The following is a 14,096-nucleotide window of genomic DNA, read 5'->3' on the forward strand; positions in this document are numbered from 1 at the left end:
CTTAATTGTCTGTTCCTTTTAACTATGGCTGTGTCCAGGCCAAGTGACTCAGGTTCCAGTCTGGCCTGCTGAAACTAACTCAGGTTCAACTGTTACCTCTCATAACAAGAAGGTTTTGGTTTGAAAAATCTTGAATAACTTTATGTTCTTTAATACTTAAGGCTTTATAAACAAGATTCCAAACAGAAGACAGTACTATCTTGAAATGAGTGAAGTGGGTTGGGATTCAGTCTAGATACTATTAGACATACTGTAGATTCAGTCTCTATACAGTTACTGTTTGGTTAGCTTTCTCTTTCATTCTGTTACCACACTACAGTAAGTGTCTGTAGGGAAGGACATCTGCCCTTAACCTCCTCTGTTGCTTCCTTTGGGAGTCTGCAAAGGGAAATTCTTTAATTTGTTTCTACTTCAGAGTGACAACAAGAAAGCACATAATTATGCTTGTGTTTTTAATTATTTACAAATTAGTAAGAAGTAGTACTTCAAGCTTAAAAAAAAAAAAACCCAAGGGAAAGCTGTAAGTGGGAACCTGACTCCAATACTAAGTGCAGTTAGAGAACAAGCAGAATTTGCCTGTGGTAATCCAGGCTAAGCAGAGAGACTGTTTTTCCTTGTTTGCCTATGGTTTAGCTGTGCCCGAAGAGCAGATTTATACAGTAGGTACCTTTGGCACTGGGAAACCAGAACAGCTGCTTAACTATGGTAGCTGTAGGTGCTTACCTTACAATAACTGTGGGGGTTTGAGTCATCGTTAACATTTGAGAGACCTCCGTGTCATTTCTGCCCTCACATTCCTCAGCTAATTTTAGGTTTTTGAGTGTTGACAAAATGAAGGTATGTGTGATCTCTGCAGGTATTAGTGTTTCAACCAAAATTCTGAGTTAATACATGGCATCCTGTGCTTTTCCAAAAGGAACCCTGCCAACTGTGGTGAAGATTTACAGTTTTTGTAGAATAATCTGCCTTGCATTCTTGATTAATCCTTGCAGTCCCAGTGTAGACTAGAGATGGCTATTGATTTTCACAGCAGTCCTGCTAATGTAGCTTGGGACTGACTACCCTTGCAGCAGTGTGAACATGAGTAGATGGAACAAGACTTGTTGCTTCTCATTCTGTTCTTCAAAAAAGAAAACAAAGGAAGAAAGAAATCAATCCCAATTCCTGTTTTTCTAGATCAGACAAATCCCACGTCAGCAGGCTGAGAACAGATGGAAGTGACTACACCTGCTGTGTATTTGTCCGGTTTATGAAAAAGAATTTGGTGGTGTCACTCGGTACAAAAATAAACTGATGTGTTAGACAATATAAAAACATTCCAGTCTTTCCCCTCAGAAGTCCTGTTACATGATGAATTTGTGACATTATGAAACATTGCTTTCTGTAATTCTCTGTATTTTTTCACTGTACATTTGATCACCTGTGCTGACTGAGGACTGTTGTGTGGTAAATGCCAGCAGTGGCTACCCAGAGCTCCCATGTTCAAGATCAGATCCTTTGTATATACAGAAACTGCAAAACAGTAGTTCTTAATGCAATGATGTAGTTGTTTGGCTGCCCTCTGCTAATCCTTTCTTCACCCCTTACTATTTTTACATCTATATATGTGCAGCATTAATATGCATGATTGAAGTTGCTTGGCTTGCTGTTCCAAAGGATTAAAATAAACCTGTATGTGGCAAGGTAAGGGGATGAATATAAATGCCAGAGACAGCTGGGCTGCTTTGGTAATCCCCATTTCTCCATCTTTTGTGAGGTGGTGAATCCAAGTTTATTTTTCCAGTAGCGTGCCAAAACGTTCTTTGAGTTGTTCATCACCGTTGGATGGAAAGGATGCTGAGCTGCATTTTGAGAATGAATTCTGTGGCTGAAGAGAACTTGAATATATAGTCAGACACGGTTACCTTTAAGGACATTAGTGTGGGGAGGAGCAGTGGTAAATGCTTACTTTAAAAATGAACAGCCCTCTAGTTCTCTTCAGTTAAACAGAACAAATTGCACTTAAGGCCGTTGTTGTAAAGGACGGTGTTAAAGCAGTGCATTAGTGTAAAAGGATTTTAAATCTCTGAACAATAATGAGGATGTCCAGAATGTGTTTATATGGAAAAGTGCCTCACTCTTTGAGAAGTAATTTTCTCCTGTTCGCTGTACAGAGACTTAACTCTCCAGTGCCCAGATGGGCTGCTAGAGTCATGTGATCGGTAGATAATAATTTTTGCCTAATTTATATAAATGTTCTCTCTTGTAGCTATTTTTATACCAGATTCTCCGTGGTTTGGCATACTGTCATAGGCGGAAGGTTTTGCATCGAGATCTGAAGCCACAAAATCTACTTATTAACGAGAAAGGAGAACTGAAGCTTGCAGACTTTGGTATGGCCTGAAATTATTCTCTAATAAATTTTTTTTACTCACCAAGAGGCACATTTTTCCTTATAAAGGAGAAATGAGTATGTTGAGTCTGTAGTGAATTTGGGCGTTCTGAAATGGAAAATGAAAGTCAGAGTATTAGTAATCAAAGTAATACCTGTATAGGTAATATTGTCACTTGACTTGTGATTTGAAAGTAGTCTTAAAGCTTGCTTTGAAATTGATGCATAGTCAAATCGTTGAGGTGGAGCTCAGCTTGCTTCTCCTAACTCCACAGTCACTCTAAAGCAGGGTTAGCCATGATATGATGGGAGAGAGGAAGGGTTTGTTCATGTGCTAAATTGTAAGGTGTTGCTCCATCACTCTACACGAAGTTCCTTTGGGATTTACAGTAGAGGGGAACATTCAGTTTACTGTTACCTTCTGTGTCCAGAAGGTCCTTTATAAGTTGTGGTACCACTGATTGTTCCCCTTGTGTGTGAATGGGGGTTGCTCAGGAGATTGTAGCTAACATGAGAGACCTGAATTTTATTAACTACATTACTGACAAATTGGCAATGTTAGAATGGAAAATCTCTGCTGATCCAACACTGGTTTGGTCTGTTTCTTCAGTTTCATAATTCATTTGTTGCCTTCTACCTTTTGCAACATAATTCGCCAATAGTAATAGTGCAGAAGGGTTTTTGAAGCAGTAAGTTTGTTGCATTGATCTAATGCTTTTTTGATTTAATGCAGTTTATAGGATTAGAACAGGTTTTGGTCTGTTTACCTGTCTTCTGTGCTTAAAAATGTGAGATTGCCATAAATACCAAAAGGCAGATCACAAGTTGTATAAATATATTTATTTATTAGGGCCTTTTAATGAACATTAAGAGAAGGTATTTAGCAGGTATAACAAGGTTGATTTAGCTCTTATAAATACTTTGTCAATTTCATACAAAAAGGATTTCAGCAAGCTGCATGACTCTTCCTTTCCCTTTTTATCAAGGATTGGCAAGAGCGAAGTCTGTTCCTACAAAGACCTATTCCAATGAAGTTGTCACATTATGGTACAGACCACCTGATGTTCTCCTTGGATCTTCAGAGTATTCAACTCAAATTGACATGTGGTTTGTATAGCTTTGTCTTAATTGAAATTTTTGTTCTGAGTCAAGTTGAAAAACCAGCAACCCTCTTATTATATAATAACATTCAAACACTCATCCTTTGCATTTTTGAAGGCTACAGCTGAGATTCTTAGAGAAAGGTTTGGTAGACTGGGGAAGGTGCTATTATTTCTCTCTGAAAATGTAGAGTACATTGCATTGTACTTTGGTATTGTACCGAAGTATTGGTATTTGGTACTTACTCTGGTAAGCAAGCATTAAAAAAAAGAACAAACCATCCTAACAACGTGAGAACGTGGTATTTTGCTGTGAACTTTAATCCAGTTGCTCAACTTGTCATCTGAAGGAAGAGAATATAATATAGCTATGATACAGGTTTTGTTTAGTCTTTGGCAGCTCTTTTGTTGCTACACACATCTTTCGAAACAACGTTTTTCATAGTAGCATGTGGCTAACTGCTAATTTCCTCATTTGTTTTAACTGAAGTCCCAGAAGTCCCAGCTTTATCTTTTTCTGTTTTTATACAGGGGCGTTGGCTGCATATTTTTTGAAATGGCGTCGGGAAGGCCTCTGTTTCCTGGTTCAACTGTGGAAGATGAACTGCACTTAATTTTCAGGCTCCTCGGTAAATGGAGACTTTTAGCAGTAAAGTTAATGCTGTGTGTTTGTATGAGAACTGTAGATCTTTACGTATAAACAATGACATTTTATATTGCATTGTAATTAAGGTGATGAAAAACGATTCAGCTGAGTTTGCACAGCATCGACTCATTGATTTTATTTCTTTCTTGTTTAAATGACAGGATTAAATGCTTATTTATGTCAAAGTTCTTTGTTTACATTTTCTTAAGTTGAATTTGTTGCTGCTTTTAAATGCAGGAACTCCATGTCAAGAAACATGGCCAGGCATTTCTTCCAGTGATGAATTTAGAAACTACAACTTTCCTAAGTATAAACCACAACCTCTCATCAACCATGCACCAAGGTACTTTGTGTTTTGTTAATAGAAAGTATGCGTCCCTGTGGCTTTGCACATTTGTGAATGGGAATATGTTTCCAAGTACAGTCTGCTACTGAATGCTGGAAAAATGCACATCAGTTGTGTTGTTGTGGGCAGGTGGTAGTGCAAAGCAGAATCCTGGTACTGTGTGATCACTCTGTCTAATATTGTAGGTACCACACCTCCTTAGTGACCTATAGAACTATAAACTCTAATTAATAATGTCTTTGTAGTAGTATTCACACAACACTTCCTAGATATCCCAGATTCTCTTCTGGTCGTATGATAGGCCCAGGCCATGGGTTAAAATAGCCAAGTTGCTTTGAGCAGTTTCCTGAAATCATTTTAAAAACATAATGAGGAAGCTGAAGGGTCTGTTCAGTTATTATAAATAAACTTTCTAACAAAGACTACAACATTTTTTTTGTTGACTTGGAAGAAGATGATCTGACATTGTGTCATTCTAGTAAATGAGTAGTGTTAAGCTTTTATAAAATAATTTTAAAAATTTTCAACTGAATGATCAGGTCAGCCTAGTAAATCACAGTCCAAACTCAGGATTTGTCTATCCCCAGTGTCTTCAACTAGTCTTGTTTTGAGATATTGGTACTCATATGTATATGCAGTGACATGCATAAATGTTGTTTAGGTGAAAGCATTTCTATGTTTAAATTTCATTTTCAGGTTTGATATCATTTAATTTAGTTCCTCAGCAGTTTTACCTCTGTAAATATAGTTCAATAACTGGAATCCTTAAAAATATTTTTATTTTCAGGCTAGACACAGAAGGAATTGAATTGATAGCGAAGTTCCTGCAAGTAAGATTTGTTTCGTGGCTTTCCTTTATAATGCAAATTTAGAGTTTTAATATATTGTTTACCAAATGTATTGGAAGCTGTAGTGTCTGTTAGATCTCGGAGTGGAATGTGCAGCTGAGTGTGTAGTTGTTGACAGATCTGGGAAGAATGACATTTGGGAAGCCAGTGTACTGTGAGGATGAAAAGTACACATCAGGTTTTTTCCCCCAGAACTGATTTCTTCTTATCCTACGTTTTGTAAAAGTAGAATTATTCTACGTTAACAGTTCTCTGAAAAAAACCTAAATCTCTTGTGAAATATGGTATTAAACCAGAACTTTTAAATACAAATACTAAATCTCTGTAAGGATGAACTGATTTTAGTACTAGAGAAGGAGTTACTAAGGTGTAATATTACTCTTTGATGTTGCAAACTATTAAAAAGGTAGAGTGGTATGTGGGTTTAATATTTTAATCTGTGTTAAATATTAGCTGGAAGGAAGATGGAAGGTCAGCTCTTAAGTCTTTGAGTAGATACAGCACTGTAACTTCACCATGTTACAAATTTTTAGTACCTCAGGTGGAGTGCACTTACTCTGCTTTGCAGCCTGGGATTTAAATTCTACAACAGGTCATCTTCTATTTACAGCTTGTGTCAGGACAGTCCTTGCAGTCCTCATTTGGACTTTGTTCTTACTGTATGCAGCTTTTTTAATGTCTGCATCACTGTCCAGAATTGCACACATAAGGCAAGCAGGAGACATCTAATCATATGCAATCTATAAATAAAGATTAAGTATATTTTTTACTTGCATCCGTTTGCAGAAGTTATTTTCACTATGTTAGCAATCTTGTTCTATGTTGGCAATACTGATTCAGGTAACATGTTAGATTTTCACGTGTGAAATAAAAGTAATGGAAACAAATTTGTTGTAGTGAGTTATGGGAAATACTGAGCAAACAGAACTGTGTCTTCGATGAAATCACTTGATGGAAAGAGTTTTAATGGAAACAAACACTCATGTACTTTTCTGTCAATAGTATGAATCGAAGAAGAGAATTTCAGCAGAAGAGGCCATGAAACATGCATACTTCAGAAGTCTTGGAACAAGGATACACACTTTGCCTGAAAGTAAGAGGAGTAGTAAAGTAGCACCATATTGTTAAGATAGTACATTAAAGCTGCACTGCCTAAGGAAAACCTCTCGAAGCTGTTAAAGAAGTCTAATACATACTGACTTAAATGTTTGTGAATAAGAAACATTTTTTAATCTGAACTATATAATTAAGAATATAATTTTGTTCAATAACACATAGTTATGTTCAGATATGAATTGATTTCTTTGTTTCATTCCAGGTGTTTCAATATTCAGTCTAAAAGAGATTCAATTGCAAAAAGACCCTGGCTTTCGAAATTCCACGTATCCAGAGACAGGTATGGAAAGCTTGGTATTTTCTCGTAGCTGCTAAAGAATGCTGTGCCAGAGGCATTTGGAACTGCAAAATGCTTTGTTAAATTGGCTTGTGTGGATGTACTCAAATAAATAGCCAAGAATGATTTGTTGAGATTGCTGTAGAGACATATAAGCTAAATGCTCAGAAGGAGGTGAGTTTAACTAGGGGTGGGCAGAGGGACTGTTAACATGGGAACATGTTCGAGTTTCAAACCATTGCTCTGCACGTGTGGATGGTGGCAAAGTGGAAAAAAATGCATTAAGTGCAGGTAACAGAAAGATGCTGATACTGGTTTAAGCACAAGGGGTTGTCTCTTGAAATGGAAAGAAGATCTAGATAATAACTTAATACTCTGTTGTGCAAACACTTCGGTTTCTTACCACGACCCATGTTCTGTTGCAGGACATGGGAAGAACAGAAGGCAGAGCATGCTTTTTTGAAGTGGGCAGTGCAGAGTGAAGCCCAAACCTGTCCTGTCGATCAAGGACTCAGATCCGAAGGCAGTGCTTTCTGTTGGTGGACTTGGAATAGCAGTTTGTCTACACTGTCCTCTTCACAGTGGAGTCTTTTTATTTCCAACCTGCAAATTATGTTTTTATATTTGTTGTCACAGTGTGACAATTTTTTGTACAGTTGGTTTTAAGGTCTCCTCTGCCACTAGAGCCAGTAGGTTACAGCTGTTGATGTAACTGTAGCTGCAATTTTTGTGCAGGACTGAGAAACACAGTGCATTATTTATTGCGGAATCATTGCTGCTAAATAACTACTGTCTGTATAGTTAACACAACAGTTCCATGCCTGAAGAAGTTGCAATGGCTTTATAATATGTGAATGCATCTGTTTCTCTTGATATAATGTTCTACTGCTGCGGGGTTTTTTTGTATTTCTTAAACTGCAGTGTTTCCTGGAATGTAAACATAGCTTTGCTTGGCTATAGGTGAGCCATCTTTAATGCTCTAAGTTCTTGGCACTTAATTCCTTATTTAACATTGGAGGTATGTGTTGAAATAGTTGAAAAATTATAATGCATATTATGTTTTTGAAAAGCACATGGTGTGAAAGTTGATTCAAACAAGTGAACAGTGACTATCATTTGCTCTCAGATCCTATGTTATCGATATATTGGAGCATGGAGGCTGGATGATAAATTTTGTCAGGCTTACTCCAACGTAAGATATTTGCACATTGTTGTGCACATGGGGCCTGCAGAAACAATTACTTTTTTACCTTGTTTTTAACTTAGAAATACAAATAGTAAAGAGGCAATTCATGTACATTGGACCCTGGCTTACTTTTAATTACAGAAGAACAGGACAACTAATCACACAAACATGGGACTAATGTCATACTTTTCCCACCTTGTTGCTCTCCCATTTGTGCATTATTCACTTGAAATCAACTGGAAAGATGCAAGTTTGTACTTGATAAGAACTCACTATGCTACAGAGCTTTTACAACGAGAACTTAGAGAGTTTTTCAGATCTTAGATGTTACCTGTTTTCCAGAGATAGTAAACATATTACTACTATGCTTATGCATCTCAGTGAGTATCATAAGTACACCTTTGGTGATGGTTACAGTATTTTTAAGCATTTGTGTTCACCTTTATGAACCTATTTGTTTAGTGCATCTTAAAGAGACTGTAAATCTTTATTGGTATATTTTGAAATGGTCATGTAAATCTTTGGCTGGTATATCATGAAAATAGTCATAGGTAACTTAATTTTTCCTGACATTCACTGTAAAGCGTTCAGGGGTCCTACCATTTCTGTTCAGGAAATCTTGTAGTTTATTGTTATTTAACAGTATTAAGTGAATTTTTGTATATTTCATTTTAACTTTATTTGTGAATAGTGATTGTGGCATGTTTGGGGGTGTTTTATTACTATTTCATTGATACTGGTAAATTTGAATTGGAATTTTTTTTTTTTATTTTCTGGAGGAGAGAAATTCATGTGTAATGGTGACTGTTGGACCACTACTGCTTTTCAGCATTTGTAAACCGGTTTTACGTTGAATCTTGTAGACCTAACAAACTGCTGTTATTTCTAACTGACCGACCTGTATTAATATTGTACTTTTGAAAGTATAAATATTATGTGGAATTCTTTGGTTTTGTTTTGAAATTTATAATAACAGAAGCCCTGTGTTGTTAAAAATACAGACTAAGTGAACTTGCAGTTCTTGGGGCATTGTTGGGAATGTTTAGGTCTGTGTGTTGTGGGAGTCCTCAGTTGTAACTTTGGCTGCTTCTTTAATTCATGCGATGCAGATGCAGAAATAGTGGCAGTGAAAAGTAGTGTGACTCATCTGTGACTGAGGCTGTTCAGGATCTTAGCAGAAACATGGTCCACAGTCCAATGATTGGTGAGCAAGTCCTGCATGTCATGTGGTATCAGAAGTCTTGCCTAGGTCTGGGAGCATAACACGTGTCTCGGATACACGCGTGGGTCTCCCACTGCTTCGGTGGGAACGTTACGTCTGTGTCAGAGGCAGGTTTGGCACTGATAAAAAACCTTGTCCTGAAATAGCTGTTATATATTTTTTTATAGTTGCTATGGATCTGATCTAGATTTTATACTGATTAACTTTGTAGGAAATATGTTGTAGATGTGATGGTGTTGAAGAAAGAAGTATCAGAAAAACATCTCCTTTTTTTACAAAAGTAGTGAAGATATAGAGTACATGTTCACTGTGGCTAAGTGTGGGATTTAGCATTTCTAGAACAGTAATATTTTAGAGGTCATAAAAGAACAAGTGAAAATGTGACACTAATGAGTAAGGACTTAAAGGTTTAACTGGTAAAATGAAGTGCATTAATAAATTTAGAAAGGGATCAGCTGCAGCTAACAAAAGGATGTTCCGTTGTAAGTAGGAATTCAGCTTTTTTGTTACAGATGAAAAGATCTTCCGTAAAGTTTAAGTACTATGTTTATAAAGAGATTTTTTCTAAGGACCTACAAGCGAATCTGTTTTCTTCATTAGGAGGTAGCTTTAAAAGAATGTATTTAAGACACTTGGCATCTGTGGTCAAGCCAGTTTGGGTTGGTTGATTTAATTGTCTGTAATTGAAATTCCTGCATCGGCAGAGGCAGTTCTGTGGCAGCTGCCTGTTTGGGGCAGCAATCAGCAAGTCTGAAGTTGCTGGGCATTTCTCTGACATCCTTTTGGTGCAGTTTGGTGTTCTGCCTCCTGTCTGGCAGAATCAGGTACTACGGACTTGGTTTCACTGTCCCCAAGAACTGTAGTGTTAGCCTTTTTGGGAGAAGACCTCAGGTGTGACGAAACCCAAGCATAGTCACTAAAATGGATGATTTCAGTGCTTGGTATGACCACCTTTGCTTGAAGATGTGATCAGGTAATAAGAAATGGCCTGCAAGTCGTGGCTGATTTGAAGCAGTTATTTTTAGAAGGTGCCTGGTGTATCCCATCTACCCCAGGGTAAGAATGCCAAGGTGCAGGTATAGGTGTGTGTAAGAGTAAGGTGGGCTTGAAGACTGGAAGGAGGCAGGTGGTGGTGATGCAGTTGCATGCACGTGCAGGTGAAGGTTGCAGGGGAGAGAGGGCGGCGGAGGACAGGGATTGACAGGACAGGGTGGGAGATGGAAGGGGCAAACCAGCTGCTCAGCAATGCTCTAGTGGAACGTGCATCTCAACATGGCTGTGTCATTTTTGTGCTGCTTTGTCACAGCATTAAGTAGCCAGAGTGTATCCCTGAACTGGGCAATAAAAGTTAAAATAAACAATTATTAAAGAATCAACAGAACTTTGTATTTGCAAATCATTTGAAAAACTGCCAGGTAGCATTCCTTGGGCTGCTTGCTTGTTGTTTGTGCATGAGTTTCTCAATGTAATAAAGGTAACATTGTTTCTGTTTTGCAATGTTTAGATGGAATTAAGGTTAAGAATACATTCAGTTATTGAGGACAGAATATATGAAAGGTATGTTGTAAATATCCCCAAATAAAGTATTCTAAACCCAGGAAATACTCAGAATTAAGGTCAGACTTGAAAGTAATCCGAACGAATCAGGGTATGGAAATGCACAGCTATAGCACATGCTGACACTGAAGAAAAATCAGAATTTGCCTTGTCTGTGACATGATCATTTTGTCTGGTCACTAATGAGTAGAGTTGAAATAATTCATGCACCATGTTAGCATATTTCAATACCTTTTCTTAGCTTAAGAAATTCTGGCTTTAAAACAAGTGTAACATTTCTATGAAATGTCTTAATTTTGGGAAGGAACTGAAATGCTTAATTTGTACAGTTTTGATTTTTTCTTTTTTCAGAGCCTGAGTTGTTAGAGATTTAATGCTCCCATTTGGCCTTGATGTTGTTCAACAGCATCCATGTATCTCACCAGCATCCGTGTCATGCCAATTTAGGAGGCTGGCAAGATAACAAATGCAAATTGTAAAACACAAAGGCAGCACCATGCAAGTGTGTAGCTGATTGGAACATTTCAAGTAAGCTCTGGCTGTACAGGTGAGATGATCATGAAAAGTATAAAAGCCAAGCAGATACAAGGGCTTTGTAATTCATACCCTGCACCCTTTCATCTGTGGAGTTCAGTGTGAGAAGGTCATACTCTTGTTCTCTTGTTCAGCCACAGTTGAAGTTTGTGTTTTCAGAACTAGGATTAGAGTTTAGATTGCTTTTTTTTTTTTTTCAATCTTTCATGTGCGATTTTCACTGGGCAGTTCTGTGCCTCTTGTTAAATGAAAGAGAAAGATTGATGTCGGTGGAAAACATGTACAATTTTCCATTATTTTCACATCTTTTCTAAAATCCCTTAACTCATTTAAGGCCTGTAATTTTTGAGCCAACTTAAATTGTGACTGCACACGTACACACATACAGCCTGTGGTAAATAACTGCTTAATTTATTGTCCTGGCTGCATCCTTCAAGCTCACTGAAGAAGTAGGCCTGCCCGAGCAGATTGCTTTTATGGTTCTCCTAATGAAATAGGAGTCTCATTTGGCTCAGATGCTCTGCCTTGAAACACATTTTTCCCCAGAGAGCTATGAAGTTCCTTCATTTGTTCCAGTGGGGTCGTCTTGCTGATGGAATTACCATTGCTGCAAACTGCAAACTTGGGATAATGCTGTTCCCTGTCTCCTCTCCAGCATGCTCTTGCAGAGCAGCCCCCTCCAGGCCTGCATGGCAGCGTGGGCGCTGCTGCTCGCCCCTCCTCCTTCACACCCCGAGCTTGTTTTTTCAAAGACTTTCTTTTTCCCCCCTCTTCCCTGTCCTTTTACTTAATTTGCAGGAGGAGGCCGCTGGCCTGGAGCCATGTTAGGAATAATTAAGGTTACATTATTCATTTGTACTTCTCACAGAGTAAATGTGAACTGATGGGAATCTTTCAAGAAAAAAAAAGAACATATCCTAGAGTCTTCTCTTCTAAGATTGCTTTTCTACAAATGGCACCCTCACCCAAGGCAGGCTATGGTGCTGATTGCCCCAGGGTCCTTTCTTGAGCCTCATTCTCCTTTTTTCATTTAAATAAATTTATACTGCTTCCTCACTAGTGCTGTCAATCTCTTTGCCCTCCAGAAATAGGTTTGTACTCCATCTGTGATTGCAGAGCACCCGCACATTAATTGGTAAAGAGCAGTTATTGTTTGGAGCTAAAGGGGATTTCAGAAGTTGTAGTTTTCTGATGACTTCATAGGGGTATGCTCAAATCTGAGGGACCCATGTTTGTTTACCCTACAGGATATACAGAGAGTCTCAAGATCAGAAGGGAACAGTGATGCCCTTACATGAAAGACTACCTGTGCTTACTATGCCGTTTGTAAATTCATTTGGTTGTCACAATGGCTTCTGGAAATGCATCCTATAGGCACAAGATCACACAGCCTCTTAATGCAGAGGCTTGTTCTGTAGAAATTAAATGCTTTAGTCTGTTTTAAAGGACCATCTCCCCTTTAAACAGTCCTTGTGTTGGCAATCCTTTACTTCTTTGGGAGGTATTTCCAGGTGGTAAGTGCCTGTCTGATGACACTACTTTCATTCAGACAAAACTAATTGTTCTTTGTTGACATAATGGATGTATGTCAAGTCTTTTTCTATAGTTTCTTATCACCCATCACTGTTTTCCCTACCTTGAAATTTTTCTGTAGAGATGGTCACTTAACCTGTGCCAGGGCAGATTGATGTGCACAATCTCTTAGCAAAGCTGCCCTGTATGTAGCTGTGGCTCTACTGGTGGACACTTGCTTTTCTGAAAAAGCAATGTACAGGTAAGCCCAAAATAACCTAATCTCATTCACTCAGCCTATATAATATTGGAAACTTTTTGTGTATTGCTGAAGCACAGATAAAGTGTAGATCTTAATCCAATCCTGCAAGTAGGATCTAATTGCCCTTACTAACAAGAATACTGAAGAGAGAAAAACTCCCATTTTGCTGGCCCAGAAGAGTTGGCTTGGAGCTCTCCATGCCACAGAAGTACTGGCACTTTCACAGGATTTGTTTTGAAAACATTTATTTGATTTTTCTCTACAGTTAAAAAGATAACCTGCTAATAAAATTCACTAGATTACCAATAGAATATTTTCTTCAAGGCACAATGATTCAGTGTTTTATGTAAGTGTTACAGTTGAGAGGCTGGACTTTATTTGTATGAATTCTTCCCAGTAGGAAAAAATTTTTGTTTCACATTACTGACCAATTTAGAAGGCAGATTTCATTTTGCCAACCTGTCTTTTTGAATTGAAAAAGCAACTAGAAAAAGATGTGCTCTCTTGCCATTTTTATTCTCTCAGAGATGAGAAGCCAGCACTGCTTCCCGATTTGTGTGTGTCTTGCATTAATTTTTATTGGATTCCCTCACATCCTTCACAGTAACTTGTCGAAATAGGATTTTGTCTCAGAATTGCTGTTTTCTTTTTTAAAAATCCAAAATCAGCAGAAGGGTGGGAGGGAAGGTGTGGGGGTATTGAGCCTTTTGAAAAGAAAGAAATCTACCGTATTAATAGTGAAACCTTGGAAGAAGTAGAGTCATGAGAATCCAGATGCTTTTTTCTTTTAAGAATCTCTTCTCTGTCACACACTTCCTCCTCTTGTGTTCATCGTTTTTTTGCAGTGTGATATTCAATACTTAAGCTGAAGACTAAGTTTTCAGGAGTGTCTGTCTTTGTAAACTCAGAGTGAGAAGACACTTTTTGTCTCTGTGACATGTTCTCCCATTAGCTGTAGTGGCCCATACACCATGAGACTCTACTGCTGTTCATGCTTTATAGCTATAGGTAGGTATTCCTGATTTTTTCAAACCTGAGGCAAGAGTTGGCTCCAGAGTCTGAGATAATTGCCTCCCTGGAACTTAGTTGTTGGAGGGTACTCTGTATCTGGGAGGAATG

General features: G+C 38.0%; 1 protein-coding gene across 4 annotated transcripts in view; it reads left to right on the forward strand.

Moving 5' to 3' along the window:
• Nucleotides 1-8,907, forward strand: part of CDK17 (cyclin-dependent kinase 17) — a 55,938-nt gene extending 47,031 nt beyond the window's left edge. For 3 of the 4 annotated variants that reach the window (XM_009082849.1, XM_009082852.1, XM_009082851.1), the window contains 8 exons: nt 2,249-2,372; nt 3,358-3,478; nt 4,003-4,100; nt 4,355-4,460; nt 5,251-5,293; nt 6,314-6,404; nt 6,630-6,707; nt 7,130-8,907. In XM_009082849.1, the coding sequence (XP_009081097.1) occupies nt 2,249-2,372; nt 3,358-3,478; nt 4,003-4,100; nt 4,355-4,460; nt 5,251-5,293; nt 6,314-6,404; nt 6,630-6,707; nt 7,130-7,167 (699 nt within the window). In that variant the 3' untranslated portion in view covers nt 7,168-8,907. The remainder of the gene's footprint in view (nt 1-2,248; nt 2,373-3,357; nt 3,479-4,002; nt 4,101-4,354; nt 4,461-5,250; nt 5,294-6,313; nt 6,405-6,629; nt 6,708-7,129) is intronic. The other variant, XM_009082850.1, reaches the window with a different exon arrangement.
• Nucleotides 8,908-14,096: the final 5,189 nt, after the last annotated feature.

The sequence above is a fragment of the Acanthisitta chloris genome, unplaced genomic scaffold, assembly GCF_000695815.1.
Source record: "Acanthisitta chloris isolate BGI_N310 unplaced genomic scaffold, ASM69581v1 scaffold3659, whole genome shotgun sequence".
In the NCBI taxonomy this organism is placed as follows: Eukaryota; Metazoa; Chordata; class Aves; order Passeriformes; family Acanthisittidae; genus Acanthisitta; species Acanthisitta chloris.